Here is a 13,214-nt window from a genome sequence, read left to right on the forward strand (position 1 = left end):
TATAGGCCCAAGCAGATTTATCAGAAACCCTAGCAGGTTACTCTGAACTTGTTCAATCCCATATTTCGAATTCACTATATGTGTAGGTGGGTATATTTTAACCATAATTTGAAAATCATTTTTTATGGCCAAATAGGCTATAAGAATTGGCTCAATAGACGGTATGAGTGATACAATATGCTAACCTTTCAAGTGTAATAGTGTATTAGTTCGATTCTGGATTTTATTCAAACTAAAGTGCAACATGATTTATCACAATCCACATTGTAAAGAACACATAATCTTGTGGCATAACAACAAGATCATAGGATATGTTTATTTATAGATGTGTTGGAATCCTGGATCCAAAACAATGGGTTTAATGTACAGTTGGAACCGAGCGTTACATCAATATTCTGTTAACACTTGTTCCAAAATTACATTAGGTAAGGTCATTTTATTTATAGAGCGCCTTTCAAAACAGTTGTTACAAGGTGCTGTACAATAAAATAAAAGGAATAAAACAAGAACATCTCAATCAAAAATAAACCAACCATGAAATAAGAAACAGAGCAGCAAAGACAGTACCTAGAAATAGATAAGATAAAACAATACATAGAAATCACTGGAGCAAGCCAAAATGTTTGCGGTACAAATGCGTTTTCAGTAGCTTCTTAAAGATCTCAACAGATACAGCGTTTCTCAAGCAGAGTGGTAAATCATTCCACAGCGTAGGTGCAACAAATTGGCGGGGATAATGAGAAGACCTTACATTATCCTCGAACAAGCACAGAAAGAATGAAATTACTATACATAGCTTTATCTACTGCATCTGTATAAGGCATATTTGTGAAGAAGGAATTACACTTGCCTTCTACCATAAGGAACCACCTTATCCCTTGTGCAAAATAAATGAAGTTAAGAGAAGATAAGATAAGATCAACTTTAATGTCCCCCTTTCTTCTGGACTCGACCCTGCACTTTATCACAGCAGATAAATGTCACACATCAACTGGAACCCCCTCAAGGATGTCCCTCGAAGTCCCCAGACCCCACTTTTAGAACCACTGTTATCAATCAGTGGTTCCCAGACCTTTTATCTCGAGACCCAAAAGACATTCTTCAGGACGGGAACCCCTTTTGATGTTTTAAGCATTATGTTATACTTTAGCTATTGAAAAATAGCACATCTACAAGCTCATAGCGCGGCATGGAGTGCCTCGCTACAAGCTTGTAGATCTGCTTTTTTCTTTTTTATTGTGAAAATGAAATTGTAAAAAATAATAAATTAACTTGGTTCTTGCATGCAGGCCAGAGTCATGTCAGTGATTGCTTTATTCATAGATTGCTTTCATTACAAGTCTGTGTGATAATCTCCCTGTCTTCACTTCAAGACACACAAGAATAGTGTTCCTTTTGCACAATTATCAGTTACATTCTATGCCAGGTCTTAAATGCCTCAAATGGCTTTTCATTTTCCGTGATTGATACAGTCTCTCTTTAATTATGTATGGTTTGCTACATTGTTGTTAGGGTGTACAGCTATTTATTTCTGAGGTATTGATGATGAATTGCAACAGAACATGCAAACCCCATTAACAAGTAAATGCTCCAGTACATTTGAGGACCTATAATGGGGCTTCTGATTATAATCATGTCAACAGCACCATGCAAATGCTCACCCAGCACTGTGTAAATGCTCACATGGCAGCTGGAAAACTGTGGTAGAACCCCGATAATGTATGAAATGCAAATAAAACATACAGTACACTTTAGGCTTAGACCTAAAATCAGTAGTACAAAGAATGATAGATGTACTTTTCCCCCATATATTGTAATATTACTTTGATACCTGCGACAGAGTGATCTCTTTCATTATTGTTTCATTATTATTGTCTAAAGTATTGTTTCACACGATATATTTCAAAGTATCGATCGTGCTGACTGCTCACCAAGTATTGCATAGCAATTAGCAAATACTGTAGACTTCCTCTTTAAGCTTTATTGATAACACATTACCAACACAGTCTCAATATACCAAGTTATATTTTCAAGTAAACCATCTTTGTTTTTTACCTCATCAGTTGTGAGCATTTTTATTTTATTTTCCCAGTGTCTGTCACTCCACTACTTGGCTGTAGACTTTTGAAAATATTTTTTTTCAAGCATGCATGGCATGACAATACAATTTATATTTCTGAACTTGAAGGGATTTTTCTCCACAGCTAATTTGCACACACACTCACACTGTGCGGCCAATTTAGAAACAGTTGGCATTCATCATCTGCTATACACCTGGGGCACATAATCAAGGGACTCTCTATGTTTCGATTTGCATAGGGTCTTCTCACAGGAAGAAAAGTTTTGTCAATGAGGCTCTAGCTTGACTCCTTTGTTGTGCTTTCATCAGTGAGTGAGTGATGCTGCCAGAGTTGTTTTTCGTCTGTGTTTTGATCTTGTTCTTTGTATCTGTCAGATCAACAATACACATTCTAGTACCGTTCCGTCATAATTATTATCTTATTATATCTACAAAGACAAGTGATCACCGTGCTGTCGCTGTTTGTATACAATACAGCAACTGTTCAGCATCATAACATCATGAGTTTCAATAACTGCTGTTCAAACGAATGAAAAACATGGAAGTTCTGGCATTAACAATACCTTCTGTTCCACTTTTGTCCCTCCCTCTAATGGTTGAAACATTCAACTACCAGCTGCACCATTAAATGTCAGACGCGAACGCTCTGTAATGGAAAAACATGGAATTACTAAAAAAATGTATTAATATTATATTTTCATTATTCCATTGACTCCAAGCCCATACTATTGCAACACATTTACCTGAAAGCTTCCCTTTTGTTAGGGAGATGAAGGGTCCCGACCCATCTGACTTAGAGCGGTGGTTTGTAAAGGTGAAATACGGCTTAAAGGGATTAGTGTGTTCAGAAGCCCAGGGGGTGAGGGGCCACCACTCCTCCATTGTCCACCATGGCTGTGGAGATGGTCCTCAGGTTCTTGAAGATCTGCCTGGACTGACTGGAGCGCAGGGACCTGACGTCCTGTGTGATCCTGCCATGGGCCTCCATACACCACGTCTCACACAGCATCTTCTCATGCTGAGCCGAAGGGTGGCCTTGACTCAGAGAGCGAGACGCCCTTGACAGGACGACCACCATGGCATACAGGTCAATGGCGCTGTCAGCCACTCTCGTCAACACGAACTGTTCATCAACGATCCTCTTTCCATGTTTGTCCAGCAGCTCTTCGATGACACTTCCAAATTGTCCAATGGCCTTTTCCGTCAATGCGCCACTTTGGGCCAACTCTGGGTGCACAGTCCCCTGCAGTGTCAGCCCTGTGCCCAAACCTACCTTCCTCCTGGCTCTCTTGCTGATCTCTCCTACCAGCAGCCCAACATTGCCCAGAGGGTTCCTCAAGGCCTTTTGTAAGCTCTGAAGATGATGTCCAGCACTCTGGAATCCGTTGAGTGCTACAAACAGCCTCAGGATGTCATTGGTTCCCTCGAAGATCCGGAAAATCCTCAGGTCTCTCATCACTCTCTCGACTCCAGCATCCTTCATGAAGCCCATGCCACCCATAACCTGGATGCACTCGTCAGTCACTGTCCACGCCGCCTCGGAGGCAAAGATCTTGCTAATGGCCGCTTCCATCTGGAAATCGGTCGCCCCGCTGTCCATGTTTCCGCTGATCATGTAGGCCATCGACTCGGTGACGTACTGCAGCATGGCCATGCGGGCCAGCTTCTCCTGGATAGCTCCGTATGTGTGGATCTTGCTCCCAAACTGGATCCTGTTCGCTGCATGATCCACAGCTTTGGCGATGGCTCCCTTCATGGTGCCCGAGAGGGCGGCGGCCATGCCAAAGCGCCCGTTGTTCAGGATGTTCATGGCCACCTTGAAGCCTCCGCCTACTTCGCCCAACACACACTCAGCCGGCACGCGCACGTTCTCGAAGTAAACCTCGGCTGTGTTGGACGCCTTGATTCCCATTTTCTTCTCCGGTGGGCCATGGGTGACTCCTCCAAAGCTCCTCTCCACAATGAGGGCAGTGATCTTGTCTTTAATCTCTCCTGTCTCGGGATCCTTCATCGGGGTCTTGGCAAACACTGTGAAGATCTCTGCCAGGCCTCCGTTGCTGATCCAGATCTTGCCTCCGTTGAGTGTGAAATACGTCCCACAGGGGGACTGGACAGCTGTGGTCTTGATAGAGGCGGCGTCCGAGCCACTGGCAGGCTCAGTCAGACAGAAAGCTGCTAAGTGCTCTCCTGTGGCCAGCTTGGGCAGGTATTTCTCCTTTTGGGCATGGTTGCCAAAAAGCAGGATGCCCTTGAAGCCAATGGACTGGTGGGCACCCAGGGTGATGCCAACGCCCAGGTCGTACATGCCGACGATCTCGACCAACCTGGCATACTGTGTGTTGGTGAGGCCAAGGCCCCCCATGTCAGCGGGCACTTGCAGGCCAAAGGCCCCCATCTCCTTCAGTCCCTCCATGGTGTGGTCCTCCACCTTCTCCAGGGTATCATTCTTCGCTGCGTCGTTCACCTCCTCAAAGAACTTGCCAACGGGCCCCACCAACTCCCTGAGGAACTGTTCCTGCTCTTCATTCATAACTGAGGGGTAGGGGAATACTTGAGGTGTGGTGATCTGGCCCTTGAACATGTTGACGGCAAACGATTTGGATTCTGCGCTGACTGCTTTCCTCTCCGCCTTAGAACTGGCAGCGTCACTACCCTTTGTAGCTTGGCTTGCATAAGGACGAGGGAGGGCTACGACAACAGCAGCTTGTCTGTGAGCCCTAGCTGCAGAGCGAAGAATGGTGCTGCATAATGAGGAAGACTGGGTCCCTTTACGAAGAAGCAGCAGCATGTTTTGTTTATTTGTTTATACTGGCCTGACTATGATATAACATTGACTTTCTTAATTAACATTAGTGCTCACACATTATGTCTAAGTAGAATGTTTTGGGTATGGATGTGAGCTGTGTGTAGTATCTTCCTGTTTTGCCTTCAAGAGTTGGTGTATCCTTATGTCACGGAGGTACATTAGGTTGTTCTGCTAATATTGATGTTTCCTCTGTTGACATACATGTGCAGGTAATCAAATGTGTGGCATGTTTGAAGTGCTACAACTAAACGACCTAATGTCTTTCCCTCAGAGCTTTCTTAAATCTACAATCAGGGATCTAATATTATTCTAATAATAACCTGTGCAATGCACATTGTCAGATAGAACTATTATGTAATCAATATGTCAGCCATCTCTATATTTGGACATGTACAGACACATGTTGATGGCATAATGACAGTGTCAGTCATGCCCAAATATGGATGGAGGGTGATTCAGAAAATTATTTAAAAAACGGTGGGTCGCGAACACTTGGGGCTGATCCTATCGGAGTGCTCCTTGTCCAGATATGGAGTTCTTTGTGTGACGCTTGTGCCGCTGTACCGGTAAAAGCAAGCACTTCATCAGTCTACATGGACTGTGGTGCGTTTCACTGCAATGTTGTGTTGGACGGTGCAACTCAGAGGAGGGCCAAACATATTTCCTGCTGCCGTGGCAGTGGGGTACAAGGTATATTCCTTTGGCGGGTACAACAACCAGAACGACTGGCACCAGATCGACGTGCACGTCTTCAACACACTGTCTTTACGTTGGACGAAGTTGCCTCCCGTGACAACCGGAAGAGAGCATCCCCCCGAGGTCCCCTCCAACTGCGTGTGCCACGCTGCCGTGCTTGTAGAGGACACCGTCTACATATGGGGCGGTATATTCGATTTTGAGATAGATGACAACGACGATAGGGTTACCATAAACGGGTTCAGCTGCAACATCCTTTTTGCCTTCGATGTCGACACCCACAGATGGTTCAAACCCAATGTTTCTGGGACCGTTCCAAAGGCGAGGTTCAGTCACTCGGCATGTGCCTTGGGGCAGGTCTTGTATATCTATGGAGGCAGCACTCTGACTGGATTAATTAATGACACCTTCAAGCTGGACACCGCCACAATGATCTGGTGTCTAATTAACAACCGAGGCAGAGATGCGCCCGTTTCGGCATGCCACTCTGCCACCATCATCGGGACGAGGATGTTTATATATGGCGGTCGAGGGAACAACAATGAGGTCTACAACAACATCAGGGTCTTTGACACGGACACCGACTGCTGGGTGACCACGCCCTCACAAGCCCAGCTTCTTCCAGGAGGACGTGCGTCTCATCCAGAAGGACGCATGTCTCATTCGGCCTTCACCTACAACGAAGATCTTTACGTATTTGGTGGCTGCAACTTCCAAGGTCAGGAGATGATCTTCAACGATCTGTGGAGATTCAACCCACAGACCTTCTTCTGGACGAAGGTTGAGCCCAAGGGCAGCGGCCCTGATCAGTTGATTATGTTGAGCTGTTGCGTCGTGGGACACCGCATCGTCCTCTTTGGACGATACAAATCGTTCACGCAAGACGATGGCCTGTACATCTTAGACTTACTTCCTAGTCTGAGGACATTATGCAAGATAGCCGTTATTCAGCACGGCCTGGAGCTTTCGGGACTTCCACACACCATCAAGTGGGAACTGGGAGCTATGACCAACGGAAAGTGAAAAGATGACAGCCATAATTTGTATGGATTTATTGTTATTAATATATTCTTTTTTTTAAAAGAAATTAGGTAATATGGCAGCCAAGTCTATGGGCTTTTTAAACCTTTGTTTAGAGTACTAAACGTGATGTCATGTGGCAGACAAGTCTTCTATGGACTTTTATGTTTGTTTAGAGTAGGATGTATGTTTAAACGAGTGTGATTTTTAAATAACCTCGGATCCACTGTCGCATTTGAGCACCAAATGCAGAAGAAGAGGGCACTTCCGGGTGCTTCATGCTCTGGGTGAGCAACGTCATTGAAAAGAATAGGTGGGGGGACGTCATTCTCTATATTTTAACTCTATAGGAGTTCGACGCGGACATCATCGATATGACTTGCATATACGGATGAATACACTTTTTGTTAACGCTGTGCTCTGGCTCTGGTGCGACATCCTCTTAGATCATCAACAGTTATACAAGTAATGGGTCGCTCTCAGAGTGGAAAGAGTAGGCTTTTTCATTATAGCTACATGTCTCTAAAATGAACAAACGTTTCAGCTATCCATCTGAACTATTTGTTCATTTTAGAGACATGTAGCAATAATAAAAAAAAGTCAACTCACTGGACTCTGACAGCTACAGATGAGACGGTTGCAAAGGGCTGGCCTGCCATTGGCACGTCAGGGGAGGAAAGTAAGAGACAAATCAGCAAGGACAAAGGGGAAAGAATTGCTTTACAGGGAAAGATCAGCAAGGTGTGAAGACACATGTCATGTCTGTATACGTATGTGCTCCACTGAACGCATATCATTCCAGTTGTCAAATATTGCCACCAGGCTCGAAGAAGCAAGGAAACGGTCGCGGCTGTAACTCTCGATTATTGTCTTAACAATTATTCTGTCCATTCTTTTTTTCATATCCTACTATGAAATGAAGAAACCGACGTCTGCCTGGAACTGTGTTTTCTCCACAGTGAGTTGACTAACCCACTAATATTAATACACTATATATCTACTGACTTGGCTAAGCAATATCCATTGAATCCATTGTATGGGTATTTAGTGCAGTACCCTTTGTAATAGTACTTGGAGGACATCGATCCTACGACATCATATTGATGACATCACGGATCTCCACATATGGGCATAAAAGGTACACAGACCGACAGCAACACCGATAAGACAGATACAGTGAATGTTTTCGGTTCTGCATAACCGCTGGTCAGACCGAATGTCCAATCAGCAAAACTTACCATAACGTTTAACCCATTCTGACCGGGCACCCATTTTGGTGTTGGCATCATGTTATGCTTTAGCTATTGAAAAATAGCAGATCTACAAGCTCATATCGCGCCACCGAGTGGCGCGATACGAGCTTGTAGGTCTGCTATTTTTGAAAAATCGAAGACACTTTTAGAATCTGATCTCAGGTCAGAATGGGTTAATAATGAAACTGTCAGGATGTAATAGACATTTTTAGAATCTGATCTCAGGTCAGAATAGACACAGACGTTCATCTATAGATAGATAACAAATAATCACGTATAGCACCATGAATGTGCGTGTGAATAGGTATGCACACAGGCAATGCACAATCTATGTAATGCGCCTTGGATAAAGGCACTATATAAATGCACCATTATATACAAATGTATCACCAAAGGATATCAAAAGCAGAAGCATGGACAACTCCCCACCTCCCCCAGCAAATTGAACCCTGGTGTCCATGTAATGCATGGGGTGATGAGCACACTTATTGGATTGATCCAGGGTCTCTCATGTGGGCGAGCAGAGGGAGAGATGGCCTCCTAGAGACATGGTTTACTATGCCTGATTGCACACAGACAGCCGGCTATTAGCATGGATCAATCATGTGCAGCTGAAACAAATATATATATCCAAGGCTTCTTCTTATTCTCTCTCTCTCTCTCTCTCTCTCTCTCTCTGTCTCTCTGCTAGTGACTTTCTGTATTCCTCTCATTGCACCCCCCCTCGGATGTGCTCCATCCTTGCGTTACTAATTTAACCACCTCTCCCACTCAATATACACCTGTTCTCCTGTTTCCCTTTGTTACCCATTAAGACCCAAGGCCGATTCTTTCTTCTAAATACCTCATACTAAAGTACCGTTATACCTGCATACTAAAGGTATGAGGTATAAAGTACAGCAGCCTTGTGTTCCTAAACCAGAAAGATTGGGTATTGGGTAAGACTGGCGTTATGTATCTTTCAGGACCTTTCACTGCTTTGTCTCAACAATTACTATATGGCTCTGGTCTCAGCCACCGCGGTAGATATTTTGACATTCCGTTGTTGTTACTTGCGCAAGCAGAGCGCGCAAGTAATAATTTAGCCCAGTCTCTTTTGCCGTGACAGCCAACCCGCCATTTGATGTTTATGCAAAAAAACATCAAATCTGTGCCTGGTTTGCTGGGACCAGATTACACAAATGACCATATTTCCTACGTCATCATTGAGAGCTAGTCATACGTATACTATATACATAATCAGTAAAAAATAAAATAGCAAATTGTGCCTGATCTGCTGGGACCAGAGTACGTGGTGTGTATATGTATGACTATCTCTCAATGATGACGTAAGAAATATGGTCATTTGTGTAATCTGGTCCCAGCAAAACAGGCACAGATTTGATGTTTTTTTGCATAAGCATAAAATGGCGGGTTGGCTGTCACGGTTTTTGGAGCAAAGTAACCACAGTATACCGCTAATCAACTTACAACTACATACTCTATATAGTATATATGTATACGTATGTCTTACGTCATCATTTAGAGCTACTCATACGTATACTATATACATAACCAGTAAAAATAAAATAGCAAATTGTGCCTGATCTGCTGGGACCAGAGTACGTGGTGTGTATTTGTATGACTAGCTCTCAATGATGACGTAAGAAATATGGTCATTTGTGTAATCTGGTCCCAGCAAACCAGGCACAGATTTGCTGTTTTTCTTGCATACGCATAAAATGGAGGGTTGGCTGTCACGGTTTTTGGCGCAAAGTAACCACAGTATACCGCTAATCAACTTACAACTACATACTCTATATAGTATATGTATATGTATACGTATACCATACCATACCATACCATCTTTATTTATATAGCACATTTTAAAACAACAACGTTGTACCAAAGTGCTTTACAGTAAAACATTAAAAAACAACTTCAACATTAAAAAACAACTTCATTTAAAAACCACAAAACAACCACAAACAACATGCACAGTGTCACGTTAAACATCAAACATCTCATACTGTGCTTGGAAAAGCCAAGGAATAAAGGTAAGTCTTGAGGCGTGACTTAAACACCTGGAGGGTGGGGGCTTGTCTTGTGTGCAGAGGCAGCTCATTCCAGAGCTTGGGAGCTGCCACTGCAAAAGCTCGATAACCTCTGAGCTTCAGCTTGGTTTTAGGAACCACCAGGAGAAGCTGGTCAGAGGACCTGAGCGTCCGTGTCGGAGCATAGGGTTTCAGCAGTTCAGATAAATAAATGGGTGCCAAACCATTTAGACACTTAAAGACAAAGAGCAATACTTTGAAGTCAATCCTGTATCGCACAGGAAGCCAGTGGAGGGAGGCTAGTACAGGGCTGATGTGGTCTCGCTTACGTGTGCCTGTAAGTAACCTAGCAGCTGCATTCTGGACTAGCTGTAATCGAGATATGGAAACCTGGTTTACTCCAATATACAGGGCATTACAGTAGTCAAGGAGGGAAGTCATGAAAGCATGAATTACAGTTTCAAACACAGAGCGGGATAGACAAGACTTAACCTTAGATAGCCTCCTAAGCTGGAAGAAGCTCTTTCTTACTACTTCATTTATTTGTTTGTCCATCTTTAGGTCAGAGTCGATTTTGAAACCTAGATTGGTGGCAGTAGGCTTCAAGAAGGGCTCAAGGGGGCCTAAAACACCAGGAGGGGACACATGTGCTTGTGTGGGCCCAAACACCATAACTTCAGTTTTGCTGTCATTGAAGTTTAGGAAGTTTAAAGCCAGCCATGCTTTTACATCCTCGAGGCAAGCAAGGAGTGGTTTCAAAGAGTCAGGATTGTTACGCTTTAGAGGCAAATCAATTTGGCTGTCATCAGCGTAACAATGGAAAGAAACACCGTGTTTCCGAAAAATGGATCCTAGGGGGAGCAGATACAACATGAACAGAATTGGTCCAAGAATAGAGCCCTGTGGCACTCCACAATGGAGGGATGCTGTGGTGGATGTGGCATCCCCTAGGGTGACACGGAAACTTCTCCCTGACAAGTAAGATCTAAAGAACTCTAGTGCTGGCCCTTTAATGCCAACCCAGTGCTCCAAACGAGAGAGCAAGATACTGTAATCTACAGTGTCAAATGCCACGGTAAGATCCAAGAGCACCAGAATGAGAGAGTCACCAGAATCAGTAGCCAAAAAGATGTCATTAAAGATTCTTAACAGTGCAGTCTCGGTGCTGTGGAGGGCTTTGTACCCGGACTGGAACACTTCCAGAATGCCATGTGTGTTCAAATGGGGCATCAGTTGGGCCAGGGCACATTTTTCCAAAACTTTGGAATTAAATGGGAGCTTGGAAATAGGCCGAAAGTATGTCTTACGTCATCATTGAGAGCTAGTCATACGTATACTATATACATAATCAGTAAAAATAAAATAGCAAATTGTGCCTGATCTGCTGGGACCAGAGTACGTGGTGTGTATATGTATGACTAGCTCTCAATGATGACGTAAGAAATATGGTCATTTGTGTAATCTGGTCCCAGCAAAACAGGCACAGATTTGATGTTTTTTTGCATAAACATAAAATGGCGGGTTGGCTGTCACGGTTTTTGGCGCAAAGTAACCACAGTATACCGCTAATCAATTTACAACAACATACTCTATATAGTATACGTATATGTATACGTATGTCTTACGTCATCATTTAGAGCTACTCATACGTATACTATATACATAACCAGTAAAAATAAAATAGCAAATTGTGCCTGATCTGCTGGGACCAGAGTACGTGGTGTGTATTTGTATGACTAGCTCTCAATGATGACGTAAGAAATATGGTCATTTGTGTAATCTGGTCCCAGCAAACCAGGCACAGATTTGCTGTTTTTCTTGCATACGCATAAAATGGAGGGTTGGCTGTCACGGTTTTTGGCGCAAAGTAACCACAGTATACCGCTAATCAACTTACAACTACATACTCTATATAGTATATGTATATGTATACGTATGTCTTACGTCATCATTGAGAGCTAGTCATACGTATACTATATACATAACCAGTAAAAATAAAATAGCAAATTGTGCCTGATCTGCTGGGACCAGAGTACGTGGTGTGTATTTGTATGACTAGCTCTCAATGATGACGTAAGAAATATGGTCATTTGTGTAATCTGGTCCCAGCAAACCAGGCACAGATTTGCTGTTTTTCTTGCATACGCATAAAATGGAGGGTTGGCTGTCACGGTTTTTGGCGCAAAGTAACCACAGTATACCGCTAATCAACTTACAACTACATACTCTATATAGTATATGTATATGTATACGTATGTCTTACGTCATCATTGAGAGCTAGTCATACGTATACTATATACATAATCAGTAAAAATAAAATAGCAAATTGTGCCTGATCTGCTGGGACCAGAGTACGTGGTGTGTATATGTATGACTAGCTCTCAATGATGACGTAAGAAATATGGTCATTTGTGTAATCTGGTCCCAGCAAAACAGGCACAGATTTGATGTTTTTTTGCATAAACATAAAATGGCGGGTTGGCTGTCACGGTTTTTGGCGCAAAGTAACCACAGTATACCGCTAATCAATTTACAACAACATACTCTATATAGTATACGTATATGTATACGTATGTCTTACGTCATCATTTAGAGCTACTCATACGTATACTATATACATAACCAGTAAAAATAAAATAGCAAATTGTGCCTGATCTGCTGGGACCAGAGTACGTGGTGTGTATATGTATGACTAGCTCTCAATGATGACGTAAGAAATATGGTCATTTGTGTAATCTGGTCCCAGCAAAACAGGCACAGATTTGATGTTTTTTTGCATAAACATAAAATGGCGGGTTGGCTGTCACGGTTTTTGGCGCAAAGTAACCACAGTATACCGCTAATCAACTTACAACTACATACTCTATATAGTATATATGTATACGTATGTCTTAAGTCGTCATTTAGAGCTACTCATACGTATACTATATACATAACCAGTAAAAATAAAATAGCAAATTGTGCCTGATCTGCTGGGACCAGAGTACGTGGTGTGTATTTGTATGACTAGCTCTCAATGATGACGTAAGAAATATGGTCATTTGTGTAATCTGGTCCCAGCAAACCAGGCACAGATTTGCTGTTTTTCTTGCATATGCATAAAATGGCGGGTTGGCTGTCACGGTTTTTGGCGCAAAGTAACCACAGTATACCGCTAATCAACTTACAACTACATACTCTATATAGTATATGTATATGTATACGTATGTCTTACGTCATCATTGAGAGCTAGTCATACGTATACTATATACATAATCAGTAAAAATAAAATAGCAAATTGTGCCTGATCTGCTGGGACCAGAGTACGTGGTGTGTGTATATGTATG

General features: G+C 42.9%; 2 protein-coding genes across 2 annotated transcripts; one reads left to right on the forward strand and one right to left on the reverse strand.

Annotated features, from left to right (window-relative positions):
• Positions 1 to 2,924: 2,924 nt before the first annotated feature.
• On the reverse strand, positions 2,925 to 4,676 carry LOC310879126 (very long-chain specific acyl-CoA dehydrogenase, mitochondrial-like; the record flags this gene model as incomplete). Its single annotated transcript, XM_083793566.1, has 1 exon — positions 2,925 to 4,676. The coding sequence occupies exon 1, from the start codon at positions 4,659 to 4,661 to the stop codon at positions 2,925 to 2,927; it is 1,737 nt and encodes a 578-aa protein (XP_083649692.1). The 5' UTR covers positions 4,662 to 4,676.
• Positions 4,677 to 5,504: 828 nt separating this feature from the next.
• On the forward strand, positions 5,505 to 6,605 carry LOC310878649 (kelch domain-containing protein 3-like; the record flags this gene model as incomplete). Its single annotated transcript, XM_083793013.1, has 1 exon — positions 5,505 to 6,605. The coding sequence occupies one exon, from the start codon at positions 5,505 to 5,507 to the stop codon at positions 6,603 to 6,605; it is 1,101 nt and encodes a 366-aa protein (XP_083649139.1).
• Between the last annotated feature and the right edge of the window lie 6,609 nt (positions 6,606 to 13,214).

The sequence above is a fragment of the Protomyctophum parallelum genome, assembly GCF_964188405.1.
Source record: "Protomyctophum parallelum genome assembly, chromosome: 21".
NCBI lineage: Eukaryota > Metazoa > Chordata > Actinopteri > Myctophiformes > Myctophidae > Protomyctophum > Protomyctophum parallelum.